This window comes from Mixophyes fleayi, chromosome 4 (assembly GCF_038048845.1).
Source record: "Mixophyes fleayi isolate aMixFle1 chromosome 4, aMixFle1.hap1, whole genome shotgun sequence".
NCBI classification, from domain to species: Eukaryota; Metazoa; Chordata; class Amphibia; order Anura; family Limnodynastidae; genus Mixophyes; species Mixophyes fleayi.
In genome coordinates this window covers 170,740,342-170,753,533 of record NC_134405.1, presented here as the reverse complement: position 1 = coordinate 170,753,533, position 13,192 = coordinate 170,740,342, and the positions used below count along the sequence as shown (strand labels likewise).

The window sequence follows — 13,192 nt, the reverse complement described above, 5'->3', positions numbered from 1 at the left end:
TATTTGGTTATTTGTCATAACACAGATATTTATAATATTGTTTTCAGGTGACCAACAAATAGTGACAATAGCAAGTTTTCATTGAAATAGCTCTGTGCAGGTACTGTAACTATGCAGTATAGGTGTGCATACAGCCACAATAAGCACAAATGCCCAAGTGTAATGGTAATAAGTATGAATGCAGATGGTACAAACCAGACGAGTTGGGTGATAGATAGTGTATCAACCGTGTTTGAAGTCAGTAAATACCTTGCTTAGTTTGTATGTTAGGTGTGCATGTATATATCAGAAGGAAAACAACAACTTGAAGATAAGAATAAAACAAATAATCAAAAAAAGAATACATCATCAGTGCACTGAAGAAAACAAAATGAAAAAATAGGAGTCATAGCCTCATTTTGAGTTTTGCTAATCGGCGGGAATACCCGAACAGTGCTCGGATCGGGCTCGGATCCGCACTGTTCGGGGCTGTTCTGATTCTGTAAATCCGAGCCCGCTCATGCCTACTTCATATCACCATGGTGGGAAGCAAACACATATACAATTAGATGTACATGTGAGAGCTGGAATCTGTGTTTTTCTGATTAAATCAAGTAAGACTGATACATGTTACATGAACTCACTGCATGTTATTCAACAATCTGTAGGTTAAATGTTGCATGTTGTGTTCCCCACTGATAGAAATATAAATGAGCGGCCCTCTCTTGTGCTTTTTTACTCCTCCACAGGACCCTGCCCATTTAACAAATTTGAAATTATACCAATGACACCAAATTTTATGACATTTCTTGCAGGCGTTTCTGCTCCAGTACATAAATCTCCAGGGGCGGGCTGGGCCGGGGGTAGGGGGGCATCGGGCCGCTCTGTCTGACAGCTATTTGCCCCCCCCCCATTGAATACAATATTTAATGAATATTACAAGCGGCCGCATCACAAGACATGCGATGCGGCCGCGTCAGCGCACAGGCGGCCGCATCACATATGTGCATATTTCTAAACTGAGTCTCTGTATTTGTTTACCAAAGGGCATGACCATAACATATGCCAGAATGTGGCCATGGGGTAACAAAATTTGGCCATATGGCCTAGTTGGGCAAGCCTCGAGGTGATGACTTGTGGGTGTTTTGTAGCAAAGACATTCACCTTCTTCTATGGGTTCATGGCCAATGACAGACACCTGGGCCACTACTTGTGCCAGTGACAATGAGTTTTAAAATTTTTGATATCAAGTATTTGAAAAGCTTAGCAGATTTATTGCATTTAGCAAAGCTTATTTTTCCAAACAGTTTTACATAGTTTGCTATTCTTGTATTTTGATTGAATCCCTGAGTGCTTCCACTGCCTGTAAAATATTGTAGGCGGAAAACCATTACTACTATCTGATGTGAGATGAAAATAACAAAGATGAATGAGGGTGATACAAATTACCTTGAAATAAAACACATATTGTAAATGCTAAAGTACTGTGGTCAGATAGCTGAATATAGTTAATAGCTAAGAACTTGTTCAACCACAGAGTGGGTGAAGAACAGTATTTTACATGTCTCCTGTTCCATGCAGTCACAAGTTTGCAACAACCAATTTTATAAAATGCAAAGTTGTTTATTAATTAATTAATTTTCACATATGCAAGATGTGCTGTGGAGTTCCACCTAGAGATGTCCAACATTTTTGGGCAGAAAACTATTTGTTCCATCTTCCATTGCATCCACTACAACAGCGAACATATATGTACATTATCACCACAGTGCCGAGTTGTAGAGAATGTAATACTAAATGAAGCTTGATGTTTTTATGTGTGTGTATGGTAAGTGAGCCAGTCAGTTGTAAGGCTGCATAGTAGAGTTTGCTACCCAGAACAACCAAACTAAGCAGGATCATTTTAACTAAAGTTGACCAACTGCAGGTGTTCAGACCGATAGGCCAACTCCTGTGCTCTTTTTTTATGTACATAGGGCTGGGGAATTTATTTTTGATATTAGATACAGTAAGAGTGGTGTCTACTGAAAGGAAAAGTCATATGAACAGTGGGGTATTGTTTAATTAAAGTGAGGCAGATATTTGACAATGATGGCTGTGGATTATTATGGAACGTGGTATCCAGTGTACATACATGACATTCATTTCCTGTAAATATGGGAAGAACATCCTTAGAGTAGAAAGAATAGGGCGATACTTAAACTCTGCAGAAAGTACTTTCAAAACAAATGTTGACTGTAACATAACTGCAATTCGGTTTTGTGGAACAAACCAAGTCATGTAATCGATGGCAGTAGGAGGCAGTATGAACAAATGAAATAACATTCTTATGTGAAACTGCGAGTTGGAATTAGATATATTTTAACAGTCATTAAGAAAGTGCATCAATTTGATTGGTGAAGATATTTGTGATTTGTAATACTATACTTTGCAACTTGTAACGGATGGAGTACATTCCATTGAGTTAAACAGCAGGATTGAGTGCACCAATCATGTCAGTCAACTCCTGCTGTGGACTGGCATGTCCTCCGCAGATCGGTATTATCACACTTCATCTATATATTAATTTAATTAAACTTAGGGGCCAACAATATATTTGTAGAGTTGTAGCTTTACCCATGGAAATTTTGGCCTTAAAACATATACTATGGAAGGGGTTAGCAACCCGTGGCACATGGACCACTTCTATCTGGCATGTTGGAGCTCCACATCTGCCTCACTGAAGCAACCATCTTCATAAAATAATATGAATTTAGGGCACAGCCAGGGGTCAAACTAGGGGGGGTATACGGTGGTATGCCATACCGCCACTTCTCCTGCTTACTTCATTGTTATATGTTGTGGAGAGTATGGCTGTGTAATCTTAAATTCCATTCACTTTCATTCCCAGAACATTTTTCATACATTTCCACACCCACACTTCTATATTTCCACTTCCTCCTTCCTCTATCGGGCACAATTATGTGGCATAATATGAATTGGAGTCTTCATAATTCGGCATAAAATGAACTGTGTGCTCTACTTATGTGCATGATATGAATTGTGGGCACAACTATGTGGCAAAATATGAACTTGGGACTACTATGTGGTATAATACAAATTGGGAGTACAACTGTGTATCATAATATGAGATTGGATTTTGGAATGTCAAAATCGCAGGTTAATACATATAGCGTCTTTGCGCATAAAATCGCTGGTAATCTCGAGCAATTTGAAGGGATTAGAAATTGTGGAAAAAAAACGCAGCTTGATACACTTACCCCCAGGTACACTACAGAATCAAGGATTTAAACATATAAGCCAACATTTTATTTTCATTTGGTACGCATATACACTACTATTGGTGTGTTATATATATCCACTCACATTGTTTTTAAAAAGTATTACACTATATCTGATTTTCCTTCTTTTTGTCTTCATGGCATTTCTGACCAGTGCTCTCTTATACAATGTTTCCCCTGGAATCAGGGATCAATATGCAGATGTGCACTATTGACAGACATATCCAGTACATCTGGTTAGAGTGGGTCAACTTCACCTCACAACTACACTATCAGGCGCCCTTTTCCTATACTATATAATTATATATATATATATATATATATATATATATACACACACACACACACACACACACTAATATATATATTTTATATATATATATATATATATATATATATATATATATATATATATATATATATATAGTATTGAGTGGTTATAGTGCATTATGTGATCCAAACAATCTAACCTAAAGATTATGTAAAGCAGAGTATTGGGTGTCTGCACATCTTATGGAAATGTATATGGTGGCTGCCAAAGTATGGGAAAAAGTGGGGGGAGGGGGCTTCCAACCCTTTCAAGTGTGGCATATCCCAAGACGCCTGTAAATCAGTAAAAGTGCAAAAAAACATAACAAATGGATTAATATGTAATTCATTCATAATCCATTTGTTCTGTTTTTGCACTTTTACTGACTTACAGGCACCTCGGGAATTGCTTTCATATAACCTAAAGATTATAATTTCATTATATACCACCCAACTGTTCTCAACTTCCACTGTTGGTAGATATTTATTAGACATATGTAAATAAGTGTTAATCTACTGTATATATGAAAGGAAAAAAATCATGCATAACCTGTAAATGTTTCCACTGCATTTGTTTCCAGATATTAACTAAACAATATTAATACAGGCTCTTGCAGTGGTGATCAAATGCGTTCACCCAAACACAGTCAGCTAAAACACTAGCATGCAATGCACGTTTCTGTTACCATTTGATCCATCTAATTTTAATAAAGTGTTAAAAGGCTCACTGACATTGGAACTTCTAAACTCAAAAATGGCCATTTTAGTAATGAGAAGAAAACAGCCTGCACCATTCTGCAATTATTCCTGAATACTTCTCCAATTGTCAGCATCTGCAATAAGTATTCTCATATTAATAGAATTTCAATTATTTTAATATAATAAAAAAATTAATATAGCATTACAGAAGTATATATTCTCTAAAATTGCAGATATTATTTAATTCAGCAAAATACATGTTACCATGCTTACAAAAGAAAGGGGCAATTACAATAAATTTTGTTTTAACAGTACATCATAGAAATAGACAAAATATTATGCATATGTTATGCAAATAAAATTACAATACAAAGCAGTTACAAGGTGAACACAAAAAAATAGAATAGTTTCCATCATTTAAAGGCAATTCACAATCATTTTGAGGAACTGGGTGTGTGTTTAAGGCCATTAGTTTGAGAATAATGTATTGTATTTGACACAAAGTAGCACAAAACTGTGTAATATGTTGTAAAAACTGTACATGCAAGAACATTGTATTATTATATATGAACAAGCATATATATTTATATATATATGTATTTGGGTAATTTAGTAAACATAGTTGTTGTGTATAGAGTTACATGGACGTACATTTCTTGTTACACCTCAGTGCTCTAAAGATCCTGCGTTAGCATTACTCGTGTAGAGCAATGGAAGACCGATTTCGCAACATATCCTTATTTTTTCCATCTGCTTTTCTCTAGGACATTAATGTGATTATGTGCTAACAATAAACCCCAACATGTTGATTTATCATCTCTTTGACATACAGATTAAGATACCATGCATCCTTTAAAGCATTACAAAATAAAATTAATATAAAAAAAAATTATATTTTTAATAGAAATTAATAGAAATTAAAAAGAAAACAGTCAATCAGGCATATAGTTTGACACTTTTTTTTTTTTATAAATCGCTGTGGGTGGCTCTATTTTAATTTGATTTCAAAAGCAGTGTTTATTGAATTATATTTATGTTTTTCTGTAGAATAAATTACTCAAGGTAAAATTATTATCCACAAATTCTCACTTTTTCTGGTTTATGTTAAGTGCTTAATTTTGTAAAGACTGGTTAATAAGTGCAGAAGCTCGGAATTTCTTCTTCCTTTACAAACGGTGTGAAAGCACTTGTCCAAGTCTCCTAAAGTTTGTGTAAGAGATCCTTTAATGGGATATTGCTTTATGTAGCTATATTTATTGCCAGCTAGAAGACACTGGATTTTATAGAATTTAAAACTTTTTTTAAGAATTGTTACAAAAGTACAGAAATGTAAAAATTAGTAACATGTAAACATTGACACCAAGGAATTGCATTCCCACATAAGAAGATCTCGGTCAGGGAGAACAATAAGGTTTGGATTAAAAGTGTGACTTGTGCTTTCCCCAACAGTTCTAATAAAAATGAACAGCCACAAAAATAAGACTCGGATAGGAAAGAGTTTTTTTGTGTTTTTTGTTTTTCCTGCCGAATATTTAAAATCTTTCTGTATCCATAATTACAGTTTTGGTCTGTAAACAGAATCTTTTCGATCCAAAAAAAGCATTCCCTTTTCCATGCACATGAGCAGCTCTAATAAAAGTTCGGTCTTAGTGCACCTTATTTCAAAGCTGACCTGGCACTGTCAGCTTCCAAGATTTCACAAAACGTTGGAAGAACTGTACTTTATACTAGTCAGATCTGAGTCTGTAGTAGGTGCCCAGTTGGTGTATATGGAGGTGGAGCAGGAAATGGCTTGAATCCTCTAGATCTATTGTACAAGAGAAATTGGTCAGGAATCTCAGCTAAGACATCCTTGGCAAGCCGTGCCATGCTTAGTACATGGTTTCCAGTTCTGTCAATGTAGTCTCGGAAAGGTACGAACTAAAGTAAAGAAAGATTACAGAGAATGTCACCTTCCTGTGCAATGCCCATACAGAAAAAAGCAATAGAAATGGCTAGGTTTATTTTCCTTAATTAAATACATAATACAACACTGTAATAATTAGATGACAAGGATTCTCATATCTACACTTTACAATAATCTAAGTGGGATTTATCATAATTCCTATTGTATCAAGTGTCTTAACTAGTCTTAATACAAATGTTAAATAAGAATATACACATTTATCTTTTTCTCATTCAACTTTGCTCTGGTTTTGATTACTCGGAAGGTCTCAGTTTAATACATGGAATGAAACAACCAAAGATCATCAGAACAGCACTACTTTTAATTCATCAAAAAGAAAAAATAAATACCAAACAATCCTGGTGCAATGAAATAAGAAACTTCAAAAAATAGGAGAAAGAGATAGTGTATCTGCACCTGCAGCTGTAAGACCTGTGGGGTCTCAATAAACAGTAGAAACTAAAACCAAAAACAGCGCTGGATACAGAAAACACTAGACTCTCAATATTAAAAATGTGAGGTTGTATATAAATTGTAGAAGAGTATATAAATAATCTATTATTTTATACATGAACATAATATATGAAGATATTCAGTCACAATTGAATTAGCACACTGATTGGGAACAAAATCAGCCATCCTTCCCCCACTGGGAAACATGATACTTGATAATCAGGTTTTTAGAGCAGTTTGCCAGTAATTAACATATGAAAGACTGTAGCCAGGTTCTAAACTCCGCCTACAGGTTTTTATCATACACTTACACAAGGAGAGACCTTCTCTTTTTGGAAGCTGCTGCTAGACTGTCCAGACATGCCGTGATACAAGGAAGTGATATGCAGGCCATGGCCTACATAGGCCCTGACTAGTATGGAGCTTGAATTAAATGAAGAGTGAGTAAGTGAGTAAGTGAGTCTGAATACATGAGAATGAATGATTATTTGTTGTAAGTGATATGAAAGTTTAAGTGAGAATGAAAGTTTGAATACAGATGGTAAATGTGATTGGAAAGATTTTGGTTTGGTATGGACAGTGTTACATAAATGCATGCCTTGTTGGGATAGATTGCTGGTTTAAATGAAAGCATTTATGTTTGGAATTCCTGTTGTGTTTGGGATAGATTGTTGATATAAATGGAGACGTTTGTGTTATACATGGTTCTGTATTGGTTAAGCTTTGGTCAAGGAAGCATTGGTGTTATACATAGTCCTATGTGGTTTTGTGTTGGTTTTAGGAAGTGATCAAATTGTTTAGAGCAGATTGATCTGGTTGTAACCATGTGTTTAAAAATGGCCGTTGGACTTGAGTGAGGTGTGCATGTTTGTCTGTATGGATTCCTTCCCTCCCCCTTCACTACACAATGCATTCACATACATATAGCTGAATACATGCACACACACACCTTTAGATAAGAGTTAGTCAACACACACACACAATTACATATATATGTATATTACAGGCAATAAGAATGATGTATGGCACAAAATCTATATTTTGTGTAAAATATTGTTACGCTGTTTATTGTTCTATAATATAATACAACACACTTTAAATGAATTTATATCTTGTGGTTATTCTTGAAGTCTGTCGATATAAGGGAATATAAGAATGATGTTTCTTGGGTTAATTTAGAAATACCTTTTGCACAGAGTTGGTTGACGGTAATAGACATATATATAACGGTATTAAATGGTCATACATACATTTGCCAGAATATTATGGAGATTGAAACCCAAAAGGAGGTAAAAAATCCTTTAACATAAATAAAGTCAAAATTTAATGTAATAAAACACCAATAAAAATACTGATACAATCGTGAATTATACCCATATCCTAGTGAAGTATAAACCAGCTGATTATAATCTGTATCAAACCTAATGCGGTAAACACAGACAAAAATAGACAGTCACTAGGACAACTGAAGTCGTTGTTAATATATGAATCACTATATAGTCTGTGGATACTAAATGAATGTGCCAATTCCGTTCATACTTCTTTGTGTGAATAATGAAAATGATAATGGTGGAAAGAATACAAAGCTCTGTGGTTGTAAACCAGTGTGTGTCAACTTGTATGCTGTTCCGTTCAGAGTGAACTTCAACCAAAATGTCAATACCCCTAATGATGGTGAATAGAACTCTGCCCAGCAGGACTCGCTGTATATCACCCGGTTTTTAGCAAACAATGCACATGATTACCGTGGATGAATCGGTTCCATAATTGATGTCAGTCCTGCTACACCCAGATGGTGTAGCTACGATCCGGGAGTCAGAGATAATGATCCAAATGAATGAACAACGGGGAATGATATTTGATGACAGAAATCACAATCCAAGTTTCGATGCCTGCTATAAATCACAGAGGATGTAGATCTGCAGAAACAGCGTAGAGATGGTAAGGAACACACACACTGTGCTTCACGGAGCAGGCACAGGTATCCGATATTGGCTTGAAAGTGAATGGTATCAGCTGATCACATGACCTGACGCGTTTCATCACCTGTGGGTGATTTCATCAGAGGAAGTGAATTGTTCTGATAAGGGTTTCTCTTAAATACCTTCATTCTAATCAATTAGTCATCAGATGTTCAGAGACCGCAGTCTCTTCCATCATTTACCTATATGCATTCAGGCTGGTTTGTTAACAGCATTAGATGAAGTTAAAACCTACATTATAATATACATTTGATTGCATGTAATTCATACACTTACTATCAATCAAATAGGTAATATAAATACATATTAAAAATAAATATAAAAAAATAAAAATAAAAAATCAATGAATTATAAACACCGATCTACCGATATTATAATAAGTATAAAAACCTTCACGGAAAAAAATAATAAAAAGAAAAACTTTATATATCTAATTTTCCTCACACTGACATTGAGAAATATAACTCTGTCTTTTTAGGAAATAAATGATCATAAAAACAATGTCACGGTCACTAGGAGTCTTGACCCAGAATTTACCAATAGTTGACTTCTGCTCACCAGAGGCGCGGGATCTAACACAGCGGCTGGTCTTCTCCAGGAACTCCCGCAAGGAAGTATGGGTTTAGCAGCTTCCACTGTGCAGGTTGCGGCCCTCTGGAGAGAATGGTAAACTGACGGGTCAAAGCTATACACGAAGGGATCAGGAGCCTCCCTTAGCCAGGTAGTAGGAGGAACACTAGAAGAATAGGAAAGTCTCTGGAGAGTAGGAGCTGTACTGTAACAGCGGATGATGAAAGCAATGACAAGTAGGTTATGGAGATGGACAGTTCAAAGGTAAGTAGTATACAGGTGAACTGTGGCAGATAGATATTACCACAGCGTGGAGTAGAGACTTGTCCAGACTGCCGATGCAATACAAGATGGTGGAGAGGTCTGCGGCTGACAGGTATTACCACTGGCGTGGAGTAGAGACTTGTCCAGAGTGCAGGTACGATACAAGGTAGCGTAGAGAGGTCTGCGGCTGACAGGTATTACCACTGGCGTGGAGCAGAGACTTGTCCAGAGTTTAGGTATGATACAAGGTAGCATGGAGAGGTCTGCGGCTGACAGATATTACCACTGGCGTTGAGTACAGACTTGTCCAGGGTGCAGGTACGATACAAGGTAGCGTGGAGAGATCTGTGGCTGACAGGTATTACCACTGGCGTGAAGTAGAGACTTGTCCAGAGTGCAGGTATGATACAAGGTAGCGTGGAGAGGTCTGCGGCTGACAGGTATTACCACTGGCGTGGAATAGAGACTTGTCCAGAGTGCAGGTATAATACAAGATGGAGGAGAGGTCTGCGGCTGACAGGTATTACCACTGGCGTGGAGTAGAGACTTGTCCAGAATGCAGGTACAATACAGGGTAGCGTAGAATGGTCTGCGGCTGACAGGTATTACCACTGGCGTGGAGTAGAGACTTGTCCAGAATGCAGGTATGATACAAGATAGCGTGCAGAGGTCTGCGGCTGACAGGTATTACCACTGATGCACAGGAGGGATTCCATGGCAGGCAGGTAACATGATTCAGGAGCAACAGACTTCTTGGTTACCTCAGAGGAATGAGGACCATGAACAGGTATAGGTAGTAGGTCAGAGGGTGTCTTAAATAGTGAGAGGCAATTAGTCAGCCAATGAGGAGAGGGAGAAGGTTTTACCAGTCCTCTGGTCTGCACATGCGCAGGCACATAGCTAAGATGGTGGACGGTCGCGGCGTAGCATGAGCACCGGCAGAGCAGAGAGAGCCCTAGATCTTGAGCCAGAGGAACCAGCGATCCGGTGAGTGACAAACAACCACAGCAACATTCAGATCTTCTAAAATTCAACCTAGGGATTAATATATAATACAGAGTACCCTTCTAACCATGTCCCACAAACATATAATAAGCAGCATGTTCTAGCAAGAATCACAAAAAAATACATATCTAAATGTTATAAATCTCAAAAAGGACGAGAGACAGAATTACAGGGTATTAAATTCATCAAGACAGAATATCATTTAGCTCCAGAGCTTCATTGAGTCCAACTGGACTTAGGGCATTCAATTGATGTATCCAGAAAATATCTTGTGTGCACAGTCATTTAAACCGATCACCTCCTCTAACAGTTTGTGTTATATGTTCAATACCACAGATAGTGAGACCTTCATCTTTGCCATTGTGAACCAAATTATTTTTTGTTTGACCACAAGTACTATCTTCAGATTATGGGTACGGCCATGGGGACCTGATCCTCTATGGCTGGTACATGTCAGTGCGAGAAAAATTAGATATATATAAAGTTTTATTTTTATTATTTTTCCCATGAAGGTTGTTATACTAATTATGATATCGGTACATCAGTGTTTATAATTTATTGTTTTTATATTTTTATTTATTTTTATGTTTATTTTTAATATGTATCTATATTACCTAGTTGACTGATAGTAATTGTTTGAATTACATGCAATCAAATGTATATTGTAATGTAGGTTTTAACTTCATCTAATTCTGTTAACAAACCAGCCTGAATGCATATAGGTAAATGATGGAAGAGACTGTGGTCTCTAAACATCTGATGACTAATTGATTAGAATGAAGGTATTTAAGAGAAACCCTTATGAGAACAATTCACTTCCTCTGATGACCCACAGGTGATGAAATGAATCAGGTCATGTGATCAGCTGATACTATTCAATTTCAAGCCAATATCGGATACCTGTGCCTGCTATGTGAAGCACAGTGTGTGTGTTCCTTACCATCTCTACGCTGTTTCTGCAGATCTACATCCTCTGTGATTTATAGCAGGCAGTGATACTTGGATTGTGATTTCTGTCATCAAATATCATTCCCCGTGGTTCATTCATTTGGATCATTATCTCTGACTCCCGGATCGCAACTACACCATCCGGGTGTAGCAGGACTGACATCAATTACGGAACCGATTCATCCACAGTAATCATGTGCATTGTTTTCTAAAAACCGGGTGATATACATCGAGTCCCGCTGGGCAGAGATCTATTCACCATCATTAGGGGTATTGACATATTGGTTGAAACTCACTCCCAACGGAACAGCATACAAGTTGACACACACTGGTTTACAACCACGGAGCTTTGTATTCTTTCCACCATTATCATTTTAATTGAACGTTTTAAGGTACTGCTGCTCATTATTCACACAAAGAAGTATGAACGGAATTGGCACATTTATTTAGTATCCACATACTATATTGTGATTCATATATTAACAATGATTTCAGTTGTCCTAGTGACTGTATGTTTGTCTGTGTTTACCGCATTAGGTTTGATACAGATTATAATCAGCTGGTTTATACTTCACTAGGATATTCGTATAATTCACGATTGTATCAGTATTTTTATTGATGTTTTATTACAATAAATTTTGACTTTATTTATATACAACCTCACGTTTTTAATATTGAGAGTCTAGTGGGGTGGGGGGGGGGCTCTCGTTCGAGAGCTTACCTTGGACGTCTGCGATTGTCAGGGGTTTGATAGGGATTGGTGCTGCCGTTACGGATTCTTCGGGTGTTCCGATTGCCGATCTCTTTGTTTCTGTTCTTGGTTTTGCCGTGGCGCAGCCTGTGGATAGAGAAGAGAAAGGGGGGGGGGGGGGAGAGAAAGAAGGGAGAAGAAGAGAGAGAGAGAGAGAGAGAGAGGGGGGGGGAGAGAGGGAGAGGGAGGATGTGTGGGGGTGATGGGGATGTGGTGTGGAGAACACAGATTATCTAGTACCTTACAATATACTTATAGGGCTTATATAAGTTTATAGCTCTTTTGCTGTTATGAGTTAGTTAGCCCTGTTTGGCGGCCCTATTGGCACTGTATATTGTGGGGGTAAGGTACCTCCTGTGAGGGGTGTGGTTGTATCGATGAGGGGTATTTAAAGAGCTCTTATATGGCTAGAGCTGAGTTAAAGAGGCAGTATGTGGTGTGATGGCCTCTAATGGTATAGTATGTTGCTGTAAGGATGGGATAGGCGCTATTATACTATGTGTGGTGGTGAGTGGGGATAAGAGGTGTAAAGAAAGCTGTTTGGCTTTTGCTGAGGAGCTCTTATAAGAGCATTTGGTATCTTACAGCTGATCTTGTTGACCTGTGGTTTGAGCGCTGCGGAAAACGGGTCTTCTTGGTGTTTTTAGCGGCGATGTTGTGGCTGTGGATTTAAACTGGGCTGTTTTTTCTTTGCTGTAGTCGCCTGTGCAGGACTTCCGGTTTTGGTGGAGCGCAGACTGCGTTCCACTGCGGTTCCTGTTTGTTTCCTTGTGAGTCTGCTTACTCCTTTTTTCCTGGAGCTGATTAGGGAAGTGATTTCCAGGGTGGAGGTGGCTGTTCACGTAATCGTTTCTTGTAGTGTGTGGGGTCCAACGCGTTTCGTCCTTAGACTTCGTCAGGGATGTGTCCTCTTTGTGTGTTAGTGTTTTTATACTGAGAGGTATTCTGGAAAAAAGAGCGGGAGTGCGGGCGGGCGGGTGGGCGGGGGGGGGGGAGGGGGGATCGC

The 13,192-nt window shown here is 37.9% G+C and overlaps 1 protein-coding gene across 2 annotated transcripts in view; it reads right to left on the bottom strand.

The window, feature by feature from the left end:
• Positions 1-5,474: 5,474 nt before the first annotated feature.
• The window catches only part of CPNE8 (copine 8), a 349,264-nt gene continuing 341,546 nt past the window's right edge, over positions 5,475-13,192 (bottom strand). For both annotated transcript variants that reach the window (XM_075208844.1, XM_075208843.1), the window contains exon 20: positions 5,475-6,188. In XM_075208844.1, the coding sequence (XP_075064945.1) occupies positions 6,000-6,188 (189 nt within the window). In that variant the 3' untranslated portion in view covers positions 5,475-5,999. The remainder of the gene's footprint in view (positions 6,189-13,192) is intronic.